This window comes from Megalopta genalis, chromosome 10, assembly GCF_051020955.1.
Source record: "Megalopta genalis isolate 19385.01 chromosome 10, iyMegGena1_principal, whole genome shotgun sequence".
Classification (NCBI taxonomy): Eukaryota; Metazoa; Arthropoda; class Insecta; order Hymenoptera; family Halictidae; genus Megalopta; species Megalopta genalis.
In genome coordinates this window covers 17,372,223-17,394,057 of record NC_135022.1, presented here as the reverse complement: position 1 = coordinate 17,394,057, position 21,835 = coordinate 17,372,223, and the positions used below count along the sequence as shown (strand labels likewise).

Genomic DNA, 21,835 nt, shown 5'->3' with positions numbered 1-21,835 from the left:
GAAAATTAATATTCATACAATTTGCAAACTTTGGATTTAACTGGAACCGGGCGCTGCCATCCGAGTGTCAAAGGGTGTACAATGACTTTCCTGATTGACTGCATAATCGAAATAACTGAGTAAGCATAACAAGATTCTTTTGCCATTCAAATCACTATGCATTTATAACTCGATGTCCCGCTTCTTAAAGCAACCCCGCGAAAGTGGATACAGGAAACTTTCTCCGACGAGTTCTCAGCAGGATCGCTGTCTGGTTGACTTTGTAGCGTCAGAAAAATTTTCGGACGCGGTCACCCGACGACGCCAAACTTCCCGATCCCGGAATCTTCCTCGCGGATCACCTGCCCCGTAACTCTCCAGCTATCAGCGTCTGAGCATCTTCCAGAGGCTGTTCAGCATCGCCTCCACATTTCTCGGCGTATCTTTCCGTTTCTGGTCGGCTTCACGCTATTTCTTCAGTTTCCACGGCTCGGTCCATGGAGCCATCCCCCCTCCTCGCTCTTCCACCCTGCAAATTAGTCTCTCTCCCCTACATTCTCGGTTTCACTCCCTGGATCCAGCCACCCTCTCGCGACGCCCACACGTCCGACATGACGTCACGCGGCCAACACGTGGGCGAGCTCAAACATCTACCCCGTCGCTATTTCTGGGCTGGCGCTGTGGTGCCGAGCAGAATGTAGACGCGACCTAAGAGGGAGAGAGAGAGAGGGGGCGGGATAGGGAGAAAGGGTCTCTCTTTTTCTTCGGTCAGGGGTCCATTCATCCGTTGCCGCCCCTTTCGGGATAGCTGAACGGGGATTTTCGGCAGGGTGTCCTCGTCACGGACACGAGCTTTGCATAAATACTGCGCGGCGGCTCGTGCGTCACGCACCTGGGTAATCTTCGCTTTTAATAGATCCCCGGCACCAGGCCGTGTGTTTACGTTGCCCGACCGGCGGCGCGGCGGTTCCGGATCGATTCTCGGGGCCACGCCGGGAAATCCGAAGAGCGAGCTCCCGGAGCTGACAGAAGCGGAAACCTATTAAAACCGTGGAAAAATTCCGTGGCATCAGCCGCGCGGATTTCGCGAAAGCCAGCGCGGCGGGCAGCGTCGATATCACGGGCGTCGTCGTCGGTTTCCGGGCCGGATTCGTGACATTTGCCTCGTCGGATCTGTGTCATGGGGGATCCAGCTGAATTCGTGATGAACCACGCTCCGAGTGCAAAGATCATCCCCGAGACTGTCTCTTGAATTTTGCACGGAAGTTTTATTAGTATGCCGGCTCTAGGGAGTTGCGACAAAAGCAGAACGACGCGACGCGATCGAGGAAGTACACAATTCCTAGATAGACAGACCAGCAATAAGTAATGATCGGACGGAGGCTGTCTCGTTTAATTATTTTCCTTTCGACGCGCGGCCCGTCGATTCGCTACTTCGATGCCGGTTCATTTTCCAGAACGGATTCTCGTGATTTTTATGAAATTTATTTTCGAAGACTATTGTTGACGGCAGAATTATTCTTGGGACGTATAGGTACATCCTTGAGATACAAGGAGACGTGATTTTAATCTGTTAAACACTCGACGATGGCACACGTTCGAAATACGGACCTGTATTTTTCATTGATTGATAGGAAAATAATGTTATTATCTTGATAACATTAGCATTATGTCATTCATTTAATAACGTTAACGTAATCTTATTCTCATATAAATATATTAACAAAAAATTATAAGCTATTTGTTTATTATTATGTGGCATAGTTCCAATAGATTAATAAATAAATAAATACGTTATTTCTAGCACAACTAAATGATGAAAAAATTGGGATAAAAATGAATGTTGTTTCAAACCTTACTCTTTATTGAAAAATGGTATAATTATTGTCAGATAACGATTTGATATCATCACTGAGCGTAATACTTTCTTTTCGAAAAAAAACCCATGGAGCCTGTTATTACGGCATCCGACTTACTGCAAAGTATATGAAACAGGTCTTCCATATCTGCATATCATAAAGTATTTTTTAAGATATTTCCTTTGAGAGATTGAAATGGGACATGAAACCGTAAAAAGCCGCAACTTCTTTTGGACTCGCCAACTGCAGTAAAGAAAACCACAGTAGTATAATAGCCACATTTTCAGTTTTCGAAACAATTTTCAACATGGTCATTTCGCTGAAGAGAAAAATTGCTTTTAAACGATTTCCAATAGTTTAAATTAGTTCGCCTACAACTGGAACAAACAAAGCGACACACATTACACGTATTAGTCTTTTTTTTTTAATTTAGTCCCATTCTTAATGAGAAGAAGAATGACTGCTTTGTATAAAAAAATGAACGTAGTACTAACATCGTTGACTAGAGCGTTGACTAGACGAACTAATGCGGAATCGCACAGGCATTGCTCGAAATCGGTCAGTCGATTAGTTCCCGAGGAAAACGCGTTTACAGTTTCCAATCCTCTCTGTTCTACAGCGTCGTGCTAAATGGTCTGCAACTTCGTTACCTGGACGAATTCGGCCGCAAAATTTCAAGAGCATTCTCTTGAATCATTGCGCTGTTGATGCACTCCGAAAGAGAAATCGATTTTTCGACCCTGCTACACGAGAATCCTCTCTTGAACACACCGGCCCGTAACCCTTTCTTTGTGCACCGACCGATCCACCTACGACAGGATCGGGGTCTGGCAGCTCCATCGAAATTTAATCCGAAGACATTGCAATTTGACGGTCGAGCGACCGGCAGTTGGATCCGACGTCGCCTTTCAGCTGGCCCGGGTTCTTGCCCCGGCGTTATCCGCTTCCGGCACCGACTGCCGGGATTGAAATTACTTTGTTTACTGGCGGGGAACCGGCACGCCACCGGTCGGATGCAACAAAATCACTTGCTACGGAATACAAAGTTTCCGTGCCAAGGTGGAGCCAGCGCGTTTCGATCTCGTTCGCGAGCTCTTCGGAATGCATAAGATATTACTCGATTCCCGGCAAGCCCCGGAAAAACTTTATAAACTTCGCGTCGCTTCCATTCTGCAGCATACTAACCCTTTCGATGCTGTGTCGGCCGCCATGCTGTGCCACGGGACGGCCGAACTGTGATCTCGGCCATAAATCATGCCGATGCGGTTGTGGTTGCCGCTTTTCTTGGTTGCCATTTCTTTGTCGTTCGTCGGTTGACAAGCCGAGTTACTTCGATATACATACTAGTTCGAAACAGTTAGTTGTAGAGTGAAACGAGATTGACGAGTTAGTCCAACAAGTTGTGTTTTGTTCATGACGCCATGGGTTCGCGGAAATGCCTAAGTTAGACGAAACTCTGTCGTAGAGAAATTGAACATTTCCCAGCGGCTAGAAGAGTAGACTAAGAGTTGACATTTTGATTTTTTGATCAGGTACACTTTCAGAATTTTTTCACCGTGAAACAACAAAACCTTTTGCTATAAACTATCACACACTTTCGTCTCTACGATTGAACATAGTTCACAAATTCTCGCAGCAAGAAAAGATCGAAATTTACTTTGCCATAAACGTCAAGCTATACCCATTGAAACAGTCTCCAGAGTCTCGACGATCGTACGACATTGTTAAAAATGTTTCGAAATAAACATTATTGCTCGCGTCTGAATAACATGGCAGAGTGCGCATGATTAAACCTCGGTTTTCCGCCGCTTCCTAAATCATCCTCAGGAACCAGGGTCGGTTCAAAGCCGGCCGAGTGCAGCAGCGAAAGGGGAAAGCTTGTTACTAATTTCATTTTCCGCGGGAGTCACCGATTAAGTTCGAAATAAATTCTGCCGGCTGTCTCCCGGGTCGGACCTCAACCGGGTCAGATTAGAGGGCTTACAGAGACTTGTAGCCATGGCTCGGGCGTCGCGATGTGCCGGATTCTGGGTTCGCGGACGGTATAATCAGACGCGTCGCTGGTTTCGCCGTGCACACCTGGTTCACCCGCATTCACGGACGCACGCCGCGTCGCATACAACGCTAACGTACTGCACGCCGCGCCGGCAGTAGTGCAGCTACGCGTTTGGTGCATACGCGGTGATGCAGATGGCCAGGGCAGCCGCTATGCGGAGATCGCGCTTATTAGGGAAGCCGTCGACGCGCATTCTCCTCGCGGTGCCTCCCCGTTTTCGGCTGGGGCGACGATTATTCCAACAATTGGTCGAAATTGCTCCCGTTCCTGTTCCCGCGTCTAGAAATCATCTAATTCTGACGTACGTCCGCCGGGGCCTCGATCCTGCGTTTGTGTTCTCGGTGATCCGAACTGCTCACATAAAAGATCCTATCTCTCATAAAAGATCCTATGGATAGTATAGTTTATTCATTTGTGTTTTACATCAAGGCAATAAATTATGTTTCATTTGTCGCGCCACATATTACGGGAAAGTGTTTTACAATATGGACAGAAGAAAATTTATTATTTGACGGTTCATGTATAGGGAAGAAAAAGGGTGTTCATCGCTATGGGGAACGTATGAGGATGAACCGTGAGGTCTACGTACATGCAAATGAATACGCAATTAGATAGAAAGAATTCTGAAATTGTATTATAATACCGCAGAATTATATATCTCTGGCTGCATCTCGTTCTTAAACAAGATAAAAAATTCCTTTTGTTCCAAGAAAGCAAGGTTGTATTATTACCTCAACAACATGGAGGGAAAATAAAGAATTCAAGAAAGGAACAGAAGAATTCAGCAATAAATGAAACTAATATAAATACATAAAACATACGAAATGATTACAAATAGACTATGGATCCTTATGGAAAATAAGATCGTTGTATTCGAATTGCAACGAACTGGAGTAAATAAAATTATTCAATAGGTAAAAAGTATTTTTAAAATTTTCTGACGGATCCCACTGTCTTGTGCTCATTTTATCCATTGTTTCTATAAGCACATAAAATCCACAGTCGAATAATAACTACAGCCTGCAAGTGCTGCGGGCGAAGCAGGCAATTGAACGTAATTTTTTCGTAAACCAATGGTCGCTAAGAAATCTGCAGAGCATCGGCTCGTCGATCGCACGTTCCAAACTCGAGCTGCGAGCCACGAAGTGAATAAATCGCGCGCGATCGGATCCCGCCGAAGGATCGATCGATCATAGGGGAATCGAACTGGTTCCCCGCGAGGTGATATTCCGGGCCCGTTCGCGCTGTATTCGGCACGCGAGAGAAAAGTGAGCCCGGCTACAGTCGGACGGCGTTGTTGCTCCCATTCGTAGATGCACACAATACAATTAGTGACTAGAGATACAATTAGTTTGTAGAAGTTTCCGAGAGGTAAGTCCGTTACGCGCCCTCGCAGCCCGCGAGACCATCCCTTTAACGAGGATTTCCAGAGAGGCCGGAGCTGCGACGTCCACCGAATACATCCGAGACGGACGAGGAGAGACGGAGATACGAAGGATAAATTGTCACGGCCACGCTTTGGCCTCTCATCGAGCCCTGCCGCCTTTGATTACCGCACCTTTGACAGTCCGACACCCTCCGACCCGATCCAGGCCTACCACCCCATGAACACTCTAGACACCCTACTGCCTCGTCCCCGTTCACGCTGAAATTCTATTAAACAGATTTTTCATTCGTTTTCAGGAACGACGTGTACGTTCGCGGAGAACGTTCCCCTGTAGATTAATACACCCCAGTCCCGTGTTAGCGTCTCCCACCACCCTTCTCCTCTATCAACGTTCTCCCCTTGACGTCACGGCGCATCTCCGACACGGAAAAATCCACGGCGTTTTAATATACTTAATACGCCGGAGTTACGGGCCACGATATCGCCTGGATCGACGACGATACGGTGCGACCGGCTGTCTAATAAAAGTGGCCGAAGCGTCGATGCCGATATCGTCGACGGACCTGGCCATCTCGTGGAACGAGGTGCGTCGCTGTTTCACACCCGGTACGACGTCTCGTTCGTCGGCGAAAATTTGTGGTAGCTGCCGATTGTTCTTCGGGGAGGACCTCGTTGGCCAGAAGCGTGTCGTTTTCCAATCGCTTGAATTGTTTTATAATTTCTTCTGTAGGAGTAAGTAGGGATGGGTCCATGCTATTTAAAAGTTCTAGAACCCAAAGTTATTTAAAGATCGCACAAAATAGGCTGCAATTTCATTAGTTTCTACGGTATATAGATATCATTTATACTTCTGTTGTGTCATCTATAGCTATCACGTCCTAAACAATTACGTCCTTAAACAAACTATGAAATTATTAGCTATATCCTAGTATTTTAACCCTCCAATGACGGCATTCGTACGATATCCAGACTATTAACATAACCTTGTACCATTATAGTATTAATATAACCTTATTATCATATAAATATATTAATACAAGAACATAAGGAATTCTTTATTATTATATGGTATAATTCCAGTAAATTATTTTGAGCATAGCTGAGTTTCTTTACATAGCCCCGGCATTGCAGGGTCGGGAAAGGAAAATTGCTTGAAAAGAAATTTCGTGTCCCGGAAGGGGTGGTAGTTGGACAACCAGGGGCGAACGAACGAACGGCAGAACAATGAATTACAGAACGATGGACGATTAGAATTCAGTTAGGCGAGAGTACGATGATGCATGCGGTCCCACGCTTCTGGCCGCGGCGGTGTAAATAGGCTGTTCTACTTAGGGTACATCAGTCCCTCGTAAATTCCGGGATGTTTTTCGCGTGGGCGGTCTGCGAACCAGATACCGGGGGTTGGGTACGGCGGGGGTTGGGGGCGAGGGTCGCCGGTGGTGGGTAGAATCCCGGAGTGATTTATATGCGGTGAGTCGGTGTCATCTAACTTTTAAATTAAGACTCCGTGTGCCGGATCCGTGCGCAGCATGTCCTCTCTCTCTCTCTCTCTCTCTCTCTCTCTCTCTCTCTTTCTTTCTTGCTCTTTTTCTTTCTCCCTCGTTTACGGGTTCTATCTTGCAAGCTACCGGCGTGTGCGTCGCGCGAGAGAGAGTCTTCTATTTATTACGGGCGCGAGAGCATCGTTCAGCAGAAAATACACACAACGGCGCGTTTATGGGATCCAATGGCCGCGGATGCGTGACTATACCCGCCTACCTTGGCTGCGCTTTAAAACACCCTTTGACTCTCACCCCCTCGGCCGCCTCGTTTCACGGTATCAACGTTTCTGCCCGCCGCGTAACACTTTGTAGCGGCATTGGGGCCTGATTATGCAAAGGATTCCCGCCTTTCGCGCGGAATACCGATTATCGCCACGCTTTAAGCTCCGAACGTTTGCCGCCCTCTTAGGACAGGGGTTGCTAAAATGGGACGCGTTTCGATAAAGGGGTTGCAACGGCTACAGTCACACCCGGTTTTATTTTTAAGAAAAGAAATTCCCGCGTCGATCGCTTCGCGAACGATTAACCGAAGATGTTCGCGATGGAAGGAATGCTCTACCCCTGAATGGGGTTGGCTTTTGATAGTTAGCAGATTGTAGTATTGGGGCCATTAGAATATTTGTTCGTTGATATTTCGAAATACAAAGTGGGCAATGTGTCTTTTGACCGATTGTCTTTCTCTGATTGTGTGTAGAATGTTTGTTCGTTTTATCGTGAATAGTACTCCCGAAGGAAGAAGTTATTGTTACATTTCACAATCGACAGCTTGATCTTCCGCGTCTTAAAGATAATTTTAAAGATCCTTTCATATTCTAAAGACAATTTAAAGTGTCAGTTTTAAAAGACTTACTGTATATACGAATTAAATTTTCCTACACCTCATTTGTTAATGTTCATGAGATATATTTGTATTTAGTGCTTATATTGTTATAGTTATGTATTATCTTGCATATAATCTGTAACAGAAATTAAGACGGACAGTTCAACCTATTGATGATAGCAATAGCTGCAAACAGGATCAATAACAATGACTAGGTCAACGGTTCGATTGAGTTGACGATTGAAAACACGAAGTTAAAAGGAATTTCCGGGAACCATGATCAAACTAGACCCAGCCACCGCCGTTCGGGGGTGTTCTTTTCTGCATGTCTGAATGACGTTCGGTCACGTAGGGGATGTAAGCCGATCGCGTGGCGATCGTATGGCCAATTTGCCAGTTTTATGACGCGACATCCCCTGCCTTATTTGCAGCGACGACGAACGAGACGTTTCTCCCCTTCAACCACCCTCCCCCTCTGAAACCCCACCTAAATCGTTTCCTTCCCCTCGCCCTGGAATCAATCGACCCAGATCGAATTCTCGAGCCGGGGCGAAAAATCATAAAACGAAACGACGACTTACTTCTTGCGCGTAGCGAGAACACCAGACACTGCCTGCAACATTGCGATTTTACCATACTTTAGTACAGTGTTCGATTGTTCCATAGTGCAGTTTATATATCTATATTATATATATATACATATATATATCATAGCAGTGACCGTTTTCTTTTTTCTGTCTATTTTACATGGAACCCAGCCCCCCCTCAAGTACCCTCTGTTCTTTTGCATCGAAACCGAGTATAGCATATAGATGATCCCAGTGTGTTTTTTTAAACCGAACGACGTACTATTACTGTTATTATTATTATTATTATTTTTATTTTTATTTTTATTATTATTATATACTTATTATTACACTATGATCCCCGTTCAGAGCTGTGTAAACCAAGTAGCGGAACTGTTTTACTTACGTACCAGCGACTTTTCTGTCAAAGTTTCTTGTTCATTATTTCCGTTTCGTTTCGTGTCTTTCTTTTTCCGTTATACCGACGTTTAGCACCTGTTTCGAAACGATTTGCTCGCGCGATTCCGCGAACCGATCGTCGCGTGCATTAGGCGCTTTTGTTGCTCCGGGCGGTTCAGAGAAAAAAAGAGAACGATATTCCTCCCCCACCCAACCGTGCACATAACCATGCAACATGTGTGACTTAAAGAGAGATCGCCTTTTAGGGGAAAAACCGCCGTCCATGGTGGTGACTTCCAGGAGCGTGAGGGAGAAGCCCGGGGACAGAATGAATCGTCAATTTCTCGCGGTACCTACAAATTTTCCAATAAGGCAGTTCGTTTTCCGCTATATATATATATATATATATGAACCGATCGCATACATATATATCTACCTAAACAAATATATATATATAAATATTATATGTATATCTCTGCGTATGCGTGTGCATGTGTGTGTACGTCATCTGCCGACCGGTCGCGACATCCGCCAACGCGATTATCTCCCGCGATAGTGAAAACCGAAAACCCCGACGAATCGGCAGAGTCGCCGGAGCTTTTTCATTTTCCCTAGGCGCCGGTTTTTCCTCGGATTCAATTCGCCATCGGGCTTTTTCGGCCGGCCTAACGACGCCCGAAAACGAGCGAACGATTGCCAAAAGAGACACGTGGCCGCCCACGTGGCGCGCACGCCGGTGATTTTCACAAAATTTTCGTTCTTCTGTCAGCTTCCTGGTGTACGTGCCGGACTTCTTTTGCCCTCGCGGCTCGTGATTTGAATTTTGGTAACGCGGTCGCTATCCACTGTTTTAAGGTAGCTCGGTCTTTTTCGTTCTCCGATCGTACGTTTTAAATTACTGGAGTCGTTTGTCTCTTCTTTTCGCGGAATTGCGGCAACCGTTTGAAGCTTTTGAGATCGGCTCGGACGAGATATGTTGATCACGTGATGCGATCGGTCGGCAGAGCTGTAACAGATTTTATTTGTTCTACTTTGGACGGCTACGAATCGTGCACAGGTATACCATATCGTTTACACCTCACTCACGCCACGTACACGTATCGCTCACCAGATACTCCCGGCATTCCCACAATTCCTCGATGTTCGTCTCGAAGATACGTAAACGCCCACGCACTGGGCGACGCGCGTGTTCCGGCGGAGGTTCTCCCGCGGCCGATTCCGCAACATTCTACCCCGTGACCCCGGATTCTCGCACGCTTGTTCTTTTATCATCGATCCCCCGAACGGAGATATATCGATCGTTCTTACGCGACGCGTGCAACCCGCGAGCGTGCAGAATTCCAATTTTCCGACCACGGTGAAACTAGCCCCCAAAGAATCGTGGAGCTTCGAGCTCGCGGTACGAACAATAGAAAATCTCGGGCGGTCGCTTAAGAATTCTGGCACGCTTGTTCTTCAGCCCTTAACTTCCGAAGTCGATGTTGATGTACATTTACGCAGCAATAATTTATCTTGCACAGTAATTCGAAGATGCTGAGTCGTTTTAGAGAGAAATTCATGGAGGCTGCGAACAGTCTGATTTTCACGGACCATTGTGCAAAATGCAAACTCGATGCATCTATTGCAAGAAGCAGCAAAGCAATTCATACTTATTTCAACTATCAGCTGTCTGAATAAAGTGTCCTAATATCTTGCAGATGCATGTAAATCCAGAGTCTATTAACCTCTTAACGCCTAAATATTTTCTTCTATACGTGTCGATCCAGGATAATTAATTACTTATTACAATGTTGTCACTTGTTTGTCAATAGAAAATTGACATCATCCGATTCTTTTGTGCGTGCATACAAAATAAATCATAGTTTCGAATTTAATCAAGTTTATACGATTTGAAACTGTTCTTTATTAACACTAAACCTACCGCGGTCAAAATAACCGTTCTCTTATTTTGCAATTCTGCAAACTGTAGAGACTTTTTCATGAAAAATGCTTAAATAAATCACATTATTGGAGCAAGTTTTATAATAAAAACTTTACAAAATCTAAATAAATTCGATCTTCTCACTCGTATGAAGCAATGCACTCCAGGTACTATTGCCGCTTGGTAGGTCTAATGTTAATTTAGTATGTCGGTGATAAACGCGGACATGGGCGTCGAGGGTTTAAGAATTGCAAACAACAAGCTTGATGATAAATGAACATCGAACAGAAGAAATCAAATTTTATGCAAATTTTAGGCTGCCTTTACACCTGAATCTAATTCTTGCAAGTAAACGATCCACCGCTTGGACAGCTAAGGGTTGAACGCACGCGATTCAAAAATGTCACAGACTATCTTTTTGTTGAACCGTGTTCAAAACACGCGGGTAGATCGCAAGCGTGCAGAATTCCGATTTTCGTTCCCCGAAAGAATGGCGGGCGTAGTCTCGTGGCCCCGATGGGGCCTGGGAAATCTCGGGCGGTCGTCTTTCGAGAGGTGGCATCGCTATTGTGCACGCACACATACGTACACACACATACAATACACACACAGCCCTGGCACATCGACGCGAGTATGTTCTACCCGGTGGTTCAGCGTTCTGGCAGCCGTGTTACGGTGGTCCTGGTTCGCTCGAGCACCGTTCCTCACACTTTTCCCACGAGGGGCGAGCCTGCACCGCTGTCTTAGCCCGTTTTTTTTCGGCGGGGATGCCGCAGTGCACTCGGTGCACGTGCAGTCGGTCGCGAAAGCCTCCCACGACCCCGAATTTCATATGTTCCAAGAGAAGCACTCCGAGTTTTGAACGTTTCATGAACACTGACCCGTTTGCTGGATCACATTAGACGGATTCTGGAAGAATGACGTTTCTGTGTTTGTTTGCGCAAGTGCGTGGCTGGAGCTGAGCCAGAAATGTCGGACAGTCTGTAAGCGGATACTTTGAATATATCGAAATAAATGAAACAACATATTGCTTCAGTGATGTCGGTGATAACAATTTTGAATTTACAGAGAGAGAGAGAGAGAGAGAGAGAGAGTCGGAAAAAGCGTAGACAGAAATGTATGAATTTTAATACACTAATCGTAACGGTCTAATCCTGCGGAAATGTATAAAAGGAGCATAGTAAATGTTGTTCAGAAATCGTAGACAGAAACGTAAATTTAACATCCGCGAATAGTTATGTTATATCAAAGCATGTAAAATGTTCTATTAGAAGAGCGATGCTGACGACAATCGAATTCTGTGTGAATGCACAAATGGGACATAGTAAATTCGCACACTTTTCCTTCCTCGATCTATCAACAGAAACATCATCCAATCATTTCTTCCGAATACGTCTAATCATCCAAGTCTCGCAACGTGCATAAAACGTGCAAAATATTCCCCTGAAACATTTCGAATCGATCAGATGCAGACTTTAGCGACCGACAACGCACATTTAGGAACGTCAGGGTTCAGGTGCGTAAACGTAAAACGGTGACGCTAGGAATCTAGACGCTGAGCAATCGTTGATGAGGAAGCGAGTCTCTGAATCTCGGTAGAACGGATCTATCAGGTCGGAAATCTCGCGACAATCGTTATCGAACGAGGATGCGGGCGTAGCTATGAGAGAAGAGTGTCGGAACGTAATCGCGAGCGGGAGGTGAACTGTCCTAGAACCATAGCCGGTTTAAGGTTGCCGAGAGGTCTGCTATTTAGCTAGCTTAGGTGAGAGAGTGAGAGGGAGAGAGAGAAAGAGAAAGAGAGAGAAAGAAAGAGAGAGAGAGAGAGAGAGAGAAATAGGAAACAGGAAACGAGAGAAAACAGGAAACGGAACCGAAGCGAAACAAAAGAGAAACGAGAGAAACGTTTTTGGATCTACTGTAGGGAAGGGGTACTACCACCATACGGGAGGTCCGATGTCAATGTCCGGCGTTGGACGTAGGCACAACGGACCCCACAACGGGCACCACAACACGGGCGCGATGACCATCGAATATAATGGTCATCATCCACCGCGAGAGCCGCGAAAAGAGGAGAGCATGCTCGTCAGACGGAGTTTCCGAAGGAGCGGCGACGAGTGGCGCGGCGACAGTAGGAGGTGCGTGTCCATAATTGGCGAGAAACTCGTGTTGTCTTTTCAGTTCGTTCCTCACTCAATCACTTGTCTCGTCTCACGGGTCAGGACATCTCGTTGTCCCGCGTCTCTTTCTTTTCCCGCGCGTTTCCTCCGCGCGTTTCGCGTCGGCCGTGTCCCGGGATTGCCGGTCCCCCGGCGACGCCCAGGATCGATGCTGGATCGCTCCGATCGCCTTGCCTCTTCTTCGCGCGCGATCCTCTCCTCGATCGAGGGACAAGCGACGGCGACGACGACAACGACGACGGACGTTTCCGCTGATGCGGTCTCGCCGGTTCGCTGGCAACCTCGGGATCGAAATCGGCGACGATCTCCTCCGTCGCGACGCGAAACCAACGAGGAGGCGGACGTGTTCGGCTGGACGATCAAGGATAACGGCGGCCGTAGACATACCACAGAACATCTACTCTCTGCTCGAGGACACGCGCGCGTTCATAAACTCGCGCGCGCGCACACACATACACACACATACACACGCAATATACACGCACACACACACGCATATACAAACACATAGAGTAGCTCGTCCCGTATCTCTGTGTATGTGGCGTGTCCACCAGGTTCACGGAGAGGAGGGGGAAAAAGACAGTGCGATTTGACGGTGGGACCAATGTCGGCGGCCCTCACGAGGAGTGGTCCTGGGAGGCCGATCGACAGGGTAGCCAAGACAGCGCGACCAAAGACTCCGGGATAGACACCTCTAGCACCTTCACGAGCAGTGAAGACAGCAACAGGGGCGACCTGCCCAAGGTACGCGACCGTCGATGTTTGTTTTGGGAGCCGGTCGTGTGCTAAACCGGTCGCACACGCAATTAAAAGGGGTAGAGGGTTTTGTTTCGGTGCCAGGCCAGGCAGTCGCTTCGATTAGAGTGCCTAGGAGGAACAGACACGGTGTGGATCGAGTAAAAGGGGTCTCTGCGATTGTTCGCCTACGAGATGATCGATCTCTGTGATATTTATTATGACTGTATATGTATATGGATACGACACGCTTTTCTTTGTCACGCTTGCACTCTCTGTTCGCGTCGCGCGGCCGAATTTTTCAGGCGCTAAACCGTGGCGGATCTCTGTCGTCCAAAGTGGAATACTACGGTTTATACTCTTCCTCGTTCCTTGCTTACTCACATAGAACTTTAGCGGAGAGAAAGTGAGAGAGAAAGAGAGAGCGAGAGAGAGAGAAAGAGAAAGAAAGAGAGAAAGCGAGAGAAAGAGAGATACATACGTATACAACGAGGACTATCCTTGGCCTTGTTAGTGCCTGATGGTTTGTGCAACCTAGAGTAGTGTTTCTTTAGCAACTTTTCGACTCGACCCTTTCGTTGCCTTGCCACAATCCTGGAGCTCTCGTACCCTTTCAGTTCCCCGACTTCGGAGTTCATCGATCGACTCGATCGGTTTTTACGAATTGCCCGTCCCCGGTTTAGACGCGGTAGAGTCTAGCAGCGAGGTCTGTCGGGTCTGTCGGAGCAGCAACGAAAGGGTTAGCACGCACCTCGACGCGCGTCGAATGCCAGGTGAGCCGAAGTTTCAGGGAGGCCTGTCTCTTTGTCGCTAGCGACACGTCGACCCCGTGACCAAGATACCTCTTTTGCTCGATTTACCCGCGAACTTTGTGCTTCGAAGCTTTCCTGCTCGGACGTGTCCTTCGTCCAGTTTCTCGCGGACGACTCGAGGTTCCCGCGGTCTCGTTGCGTTTTGTGCTGTTGTTGTTGTTGATTGTTTTGTACCGTTGCTCCGCCGCGCCGCGCCGCGCCGCCTCGGGAACGCGGCGCCCCTGGCCCACCGAATAGATGATCGCACCTTCGCATGAGTCTTGAGTCTTGTCTCTCACCATCCGACAGGGTCCCGGGGCTTTGCGCCGCGACCTTGGACACCATAGAACTTTAGCAGGCCACCATCGCTTTCTTCACGGTTATCACCTTCTCTCTCTGTCACTCGTTTTCATCACCGTTCGACCGGCTACCCAGCGACTTGGACCCGCGATCGATCGTTCATCAAATCCTCGCACTCAAGTACCGGAATTCTCTCTTCATTCAGAGTCTCATCCGTCGAGGACTGTCGATCCTCGGGCTCTCGCGTCTTTGGGGCTAGCTCTAGCTTGGTAAAACAAACTGGCGCCGCGGCAGGGCGGATGTTCGCACACGACTCTCTCATCATCCCCCTCACCACTCACATCACCACTGTTCATTCACCACACGATACATCTCGCGCCGGCCGACCCGGGACAATGTATCGTTCCGCGTTATTAAACCAAAAACGGGGGCTGCAATCGCGCGCGTTTAATCAAGCTTTGACGGGACGCTCACTTGACCGGCCGGTGTCGGCCAAACGACAAATTCCGAAACGATATTTCCGGCCGGAATTGCGAGCGGACCAGCGCTAATTGGGAATGTATTTCTTCCGCGGCGCGACTATTACTTCCCGTGAAGCGGACGAATGGCGGGGACGCGCGTTCCACAACCTCCTCCGAAGCGGAAGCACCGAAGAGATTTATCGCCGAGGCCGATAAATATTACACTTTCGCTGCCTTTGTCTGGTAGAACGCCGGCCAAAACGACCGTGTTCAAAGTATTCTGCTTCTCTTGGGGATCTTTGCGAATCCTAGAAACGCTTGGCTGGAAAAGTGTGAGGTTGAAAGTGTGAGCAATGTTTTGTAAGCTTTCTAAAACGATACCGTGTCTGATTTTGCTTCACGATTTGATCGTCGAACCATTTGTAACAATGTGAAAATTGTCTGCGTCAGTTGCGAAACATGTAACTCAATGGAGACTTTATTGTTTGCGGAATCGTTTCAGTAACATCGATTTTCTCGAGGTCTCATAATTCTTTCACCGCCGCAGTCTCTACCAAAAACGCATAAATGCGGAAGAACTGCTTCTTTCACGTATCTCCGCAACCATTCTGCGAGAATTCACATTGATCCAAATGATTCAAGCAGAGCTGCTAAACGGCAAAGTTTCGACGAATCGTTCACAAATAACAGAAATTTTTGGCACCACTCCTCCGAGATCCATATCAACTCTCTCATTGGACTCAACACAAACAGCGAACGATTCGAACTCGCTGCCAAATAAGTAGAATTTCGAGGAAACCTTTACAAACGTAAATCGAACGTGATATCGTGCAGTGAAGTACAAGCGGCGAAAATTAATTTCTAGAGTTACAAATCGCGGGTGCTCGCAGAAGGACGGGACAAATGAGTTTAAAGGCGACCGCGCTCTACCAATGGAGGCAGAGTCGAAAAATCACGGTGAACAGTCGGCGACCCGTCGCGTCGGCGGTTTCGTAACCGAGGAACATTCATGATCATCGCGTGAAAACGGAGCCCGTTGGCGTACGGCCGGCATCATCGGTCGTCATTGTTCTTCCGGTCGGGCAGCCTCCATTCGGACGTCAGTTTTCCGATAGCCTCCTCGGCCCCGGGTATATTTGTCAATTTGCTGGCGTCGGAATGGCCGATGCCCGGCCACCGTTCGATTATCCGTTATTGTTATTATACGACCTCGTAAATCGGTTTCGAATTTCGATCCGCGGCCGCGCCCGGCCCATTCTTTCGCGAGCCCTTCTCGTTCCGGGCTGTGAAACCGGGACAGTTATCCGCGTTCTACGGAATCGCCTAATCGACGGACGAACGGGTCCTAATCGTTCGTTCCTGGCTAACGAGTTCTGCGGACTTAATTAAGTGGATCTTGAGGAGCGATTCGCTCCTCGTAGGCGACGCCATTTTTACGCTTTCGAATTACGAGCTAGCGACAGTTTGAAGTGTTTCTTTTTTCTCTGTACAGTTTAAAATTCGGTCATTCGTCTAGGATAGAGAGGCCTTAATTTCTTGAAAGATAACAGTTCGTTATTTTACATGCGAGTTTTGCACATTAAATGATAATTTTATGGATTGAGCGTTCAATTCTACATAAACCCGTTGCCGTACAATTTTCTTCGGAATATGATTAGAACTTTTCCGATTTTAACCCTCATCCGTCTCTCATTTGTATGACATAATATGTCCCTTGATATTAAATTGTCTCAATGGTAAAAAAATATGCAAGATGGAGCATTAAATAATTCACTCATGAATTCCTTTTTTAACGTAGATTTGTTGCCAGAACTAATGAAACGATATATAGAACAGATTATTTCTTCAGTGTCTATGTAAACTGTCAAATAATTGTCTCGACGGTCGGATGAGGGTTAATAATTTCATAGAAGAAAAAGAAAATTTATATTTATTGTTTGCCTATATTTATTTGAATGCTTAAATATTGATAACCAGACTTATTCCGACTTAAAAGATTGGAATAATATCCATATTTACCAATCTCCATCACGAGTCAGACTCGTCGCAATACGGCAAAGGGTGAACATAACATAAACCTATAAGAATTAATTAATTTAAACTCTTTACCATTTCTGTTACAATGTACGCTTTGAATTAAGAAATTGATCGAATCATTTCCTGCGAAACAATCTTTATAATGTCAACGATTACCAAACGAACGTGGAATCGACTGTTTTAGCCGACACGGTGAGCTCACCGTTGAATGTTTACCGTGCGCATTCGAACGTTGACAAGGTCATGAAAATCATAAAGCAACGAGCCGCGATGCTTCACATTTTCAGCGGGCTACAGGAAAACCTGTACTCGAGAAAACGCGTTTCGGTAGCGCAACAGCGATTGACACGAAACGAATAAGCGTAAAAAGCGGTTCGAGATTGCGCCTGAAAGAACGAAGGAGAACGATACTCGAGCTTCTGTCGGAGCTTTCGATAGCGCAGAATACTCGGTGCCGCGGAACGTCCCAGCGGAGTGCTGTCGTGAAAATTCATGGCCCTCCTCCGCAGTCAATGGTCGTTATTTCCGGTTTCGAAAGATCTGTGAGACTCTTTAGCCTCAACTTGGACAATAAAACCCGTCGAAAAGTTTACGAGCCCGGCGACGGCTTCGGCGTTCGAGTTCACGCTGGACACTCTGCATTTTATCCGTAGGAGTTCATACCTCCTCGCCTTCGCCTCTCCCGTCTCCCACCTGCTCCTCTTTTTCTTCCTACTCTCCTCCTCTATCTCTCGCTCTCCGCGGCGAAACTTTTAATTACACAATTTTTCTCGGGGAGCAGGATCGCGCGGGGCCGGGGCTAATACAAACGGAAGACGACTTCGGCGCGCTTTGCCGGGTATAACGCTCTCCGGGAGCGTTCGCGCGAGGAAACTCGGTCTGTAACTCGATCGGTACCGGTGACCGAGTTTCCGAGAGTCCCTTGCCGAGGCTGAAAATATCTCTCGATCGTTCTCCTTTAGTTTCTAGAATTACCTTGCGTCTTGATCCTCGCCGGAGATCGTTTTCCCGCAACAGGAACGAACGATTTGCCTGAGCGGCTCTCTCGAAATCGCGTGCGCTCGCGTGTATCCACGGATCATCGTTCGATAAATGGCAGGAAGACAGGAAGCTCTGTGGGGTGGCGTACGAAGGGAGCCTCTGGGCGGTCGGGTGGGTGGTTTCCAGAGGCGGGACGGACGGGGAGCAGGCAGCCAGGCAGCTAGGCAGGCCGTGTTCCAATTATGCGAGGCAAATAAGCAAGATTAAATTCGGTCCGAGTAAACGGACGGCAATCGAGCAATTTATCTGCCGGCGGATCGTCTTATGTACTCCTCCGACGAAATCAAGATCGACCCCTCTTCCGGGGGCGAGGCGGGGGCGGCCGGTCTGCGATTAACCGTAATTTTCTTTCCGCCCGGACGAACAAGCAGACGGAGAGAGAGAGAGAGAGAGAGAGAGAGAGAGAGAGAGAGAGAGAGAGAGAGAGAGCGAAAAAAGAAAAGAAAGGGACGGAATGATTCAGCGGGAAAGTTTTCCATTGACGGACGATCAGTCAAGGGGAGCTGAAATTCGCCGCAACGATCGAGAATAATGAACACGCGATCCCAGGAAATTGAACCATGTATTCTTTCGGTCACGCGTGCGCGATCTACGGTGTCGAACGGACGGCCTTATGTCGGAGTAATTATGCGCTATGACGGTAGAATGTCGGGAACCTTTGCTGCATTGTTGCCGGCGGTCGATTGACAAAGAAACGACGGAAGGAAGGGAGTTCTTTGAGCGCCGCCTTTGGAAGTTTATTTGCATTATTCATCGGACATCTACTGGTTTATTGCTGCCACTTAGCTGTGTAATTATTGTTCTCAGACGCGCGATGAAGCGGATGTAACGACAGCTTCAGAATATACATAGGTTTTCAAATACACATTGAATGTTTTCAGATACTTTATCATTTTCTTCAAAAAGTGCTTTCACCACCGTTCATATAAATGAATCAATTCTTTTTCTATGAACGTTATTTTTTACCGTAATACGGGCGTACATTAATTGAGATGTTTCTTTTAATTTCAAACTTCTCTATTTTCATCATTCCGATGATTTACCCAGATCCGTTTGTATGCGATATAATTTCCAATAAATGCAGTTAAACTAATATCGATTAATACTTTGACTGCCGTATCAGCAATTGCAAAAAGTATTTTATTCAATCAAATTAAAATTGAGAAGTTAAGTTGCACGACTCGCGAATCACTTTTACAACATCCTTACGTTTCGCAGATCCTGATAAAATTAGGGAGATATAATAGTGTTAAAATAGTGTTAAAATTAAGTTTCGAATCCGAGTAAATATTTTCGTCGAAGTGTCAAAATCTAGGTGATTATGATAAGAGAGAAGATTAAACGGGTTGCTGGACTTATTCGATGAGTGTCGGAGTGCCATTTAATTCTCTTGTCGTCGTGCAAGGCGAATCGAGACTGATTTTCACGCGTCCGCGTGACAATTCGCCGGCTCTACGCTACGGGGCGATTCCGTGAACCACTGCCGATCCGAAACGTCCAATTAAAAGGGCCGAAAGGATGCCAGGTAGCCGGGAGAGGCGTACCTGTTTCATAATTAATCGAATTGGAACACGGCCAAAGGATATCCGAAGCGGCGGGGTTCTCGACGACCTCGTTAGCCCCCGTCGATCGGTTTCGCGGTGTCTTTCGATAAATCCGCGACTTCAGCGCCGCCCCGGAAACCAGAAGCGGATGTAATTGGCTGCGCGAGGGAACCGTCTCAAACTAAAACGAGAAGGAATAGGAAAGAACAGCGTTTCGTGGCGAACGATGTCGTGAGCTTGCGCGATACAACCGCGGCGGAGAAACTAGGGAGCCGAAAAATGGGAGGGAATCATGAGTGAAACTCAAGTTTCTCGCCGGAAACATCTGTTCTCCGGCGATTTCAACGAGATTTCTTGCCGAAACTTCGGACATGTATTTAACTTTGTTAAGGAAATATTTAATCACAACTATTTAACATTACCTTACCCCTTGTCTTGGGTTTCGGATGCCTCGTCTATTTTTTTTCTGACCGCAGAACACGCGTTGCAATCATTTTACCGATTTACTCTTATATGCTAAGTATGCGATAATCTGAAGAGATCACTTCAAGATAAGACTACTAAGGATATAAAATCGTCAAGAAATTTAGAAATGTAACGTAATGGAGTCGGTTATCGAGGGGTGACCAATTGCTGTGCCCAGTTTGTTTTCGAACATTAATTTTGTATATATCGAATAAAACATATTAAATAAATATTTTCATTACTCTATTCTGTTTGTTTCTGATTTAAAAAATTTAATACGTCGTATTTGATAAATATGAAGTTAAACATGTCCGAAAACAAACTATAGGCACAGCTATTGGTCACCCTACAGTAACCAGCTACACTACCCTACGTCGCATAAAGAAGCACAAATACGTATATGTATACCTATATTAATAAAGCTCCTGGTTAGATTCGTCCAAGTGTTCAAACACCGATGGACGATAGTGTACATAGAGCGTCAAACGAAATCGAATAGTATGTTTTAATCCGAAACCTCGGCATTGACACGTTTGCTATCAGCGTCACACATGTAAAGCAACCACGATTTTGTATCTCGCGTAAACGAAACGAGTTTTGTTGTTTAAAATCGATGGCATGATACTCGCTCAACTTATTCATAAGACAAAGCCTGCTAGCGAACGCGTTAATCCATTTGCATCGTTAACCTATGTCACATTGCGCTTAATTTGTCTCGATTGGAACGTCATCGTGAACAGCTGAAGTCAACCACTTTTAATAATACTGTGCGAAACAATTGACGATCGGATCGCTATGTCTCATTCATCGTTGCGCTGCAAATGGGTTAATTGCAAGGCAAGGGGTGAACCGGAGCAAATCGGTAAATAAGGACGGTTCGGTAGCCCCGGCAGCCAATTGTGTAGATGCTAGCCGATAATATAGTGCGGGGGAGGGACATGTAGCGCCAGAACGCGAGCGAACAGATAGACCATCGGCCAAGATCGTGTTCCACGCAGTTCACACCCGACGAATACCGGTGTATGCCACCGAAACGACCCGCTCAGATCGACCACGATCGACTGGGAAACCGGAAAAAGGAGGCGACCCCTCTCCCTAAAGTAGATCCACCAGATGAACCGAGTCGAGTCGCAGCTCGACAGAGATAAAAAGAAACTTCACTTCCACGGTCTTTTTTTTTTGTCTCTCTAACGCAAGCTAATTGTTGATCACGCGGCTGTCGCATGCCTGAAACCACGGAGACCTCGGACATCGGGCGTTCGATGGGACCTTGATTGCTCGCTTTTACTTGCTCGTTGTACACGTTCGTCGTATGCGGTCGTAGGTGCATGGACTGTGTAGCAGTGTTTCATAATACGTTCGTAGACACGCCGTTTAGAGAGTATCTCTGTAACACACAGCTTTCCCACCCCGTTGTCGTGCTTGATCGTTTTACCATAATTCCACCCAATAGAACTGTTCACGTAGCCATTCACGTAGCGGCGAACGCTTTCCAGGGTGTTCGAACCTGGATTTCCGATCTGCGGGCTCTGTCCTCGATATTCGATTCGGTCGACTGGTTGGCCAGTTTTCCGCGGTGGTGCAGCGGGCCTGGAAATCGTTCGAACACCCTCCGTCACGCTCATCATACCGTCAGGGAAACCATCAACTCTCTTCAGCTCTCTCTCTTCGTCAGAATTCGACGCGAGAAGAGTGTCCTGCGACTGGCCAACAGAGATCAACCGATTGTGCGTACGCAGTTGCTCGCAGCTCT

The 21,835-nt window shown here is 46.9% G+C and overlaps 1 protein-coding gene across 20 annotated transcripts in view; it reads left to right on the top strand.

Annotated features, from left to right (window-relative positions):
• Rim (Rab3 interacting molecule) overlaps positions 1–21,835 on the top strand; it is a 103,870-nt gene that overhangs the window by 33,793 nt on the left and 48,242 nt on the right. For 14 of the 20 annotated variants that reach the window (XM_076524742.1, XM_076524736.1, XM_076524739.1 and 11 more), the window contains 2 exons: positions 12,453–12,666; positions 13,263–13,452. The exons of 3 other annotated variants lie outside the window; for them this stretch is intronic. In XM_076524742.1, coding sequence (XP_076380857.1) covers positions 12,453–12,666; positions 13,263–13,452 — 404 coding nt within the window. Of the gene's footprint in view, positions 1–8,873; positions 8,957–12,452; positions 12,667–13,262; positions 13,453–21,835 lie in introns of all 20 variants that reach the window. 3 more of the 20 variants (XM_076524741.1, XM_076524740.1, XM_076524747.1) reach the window with 1 other exon arrangement.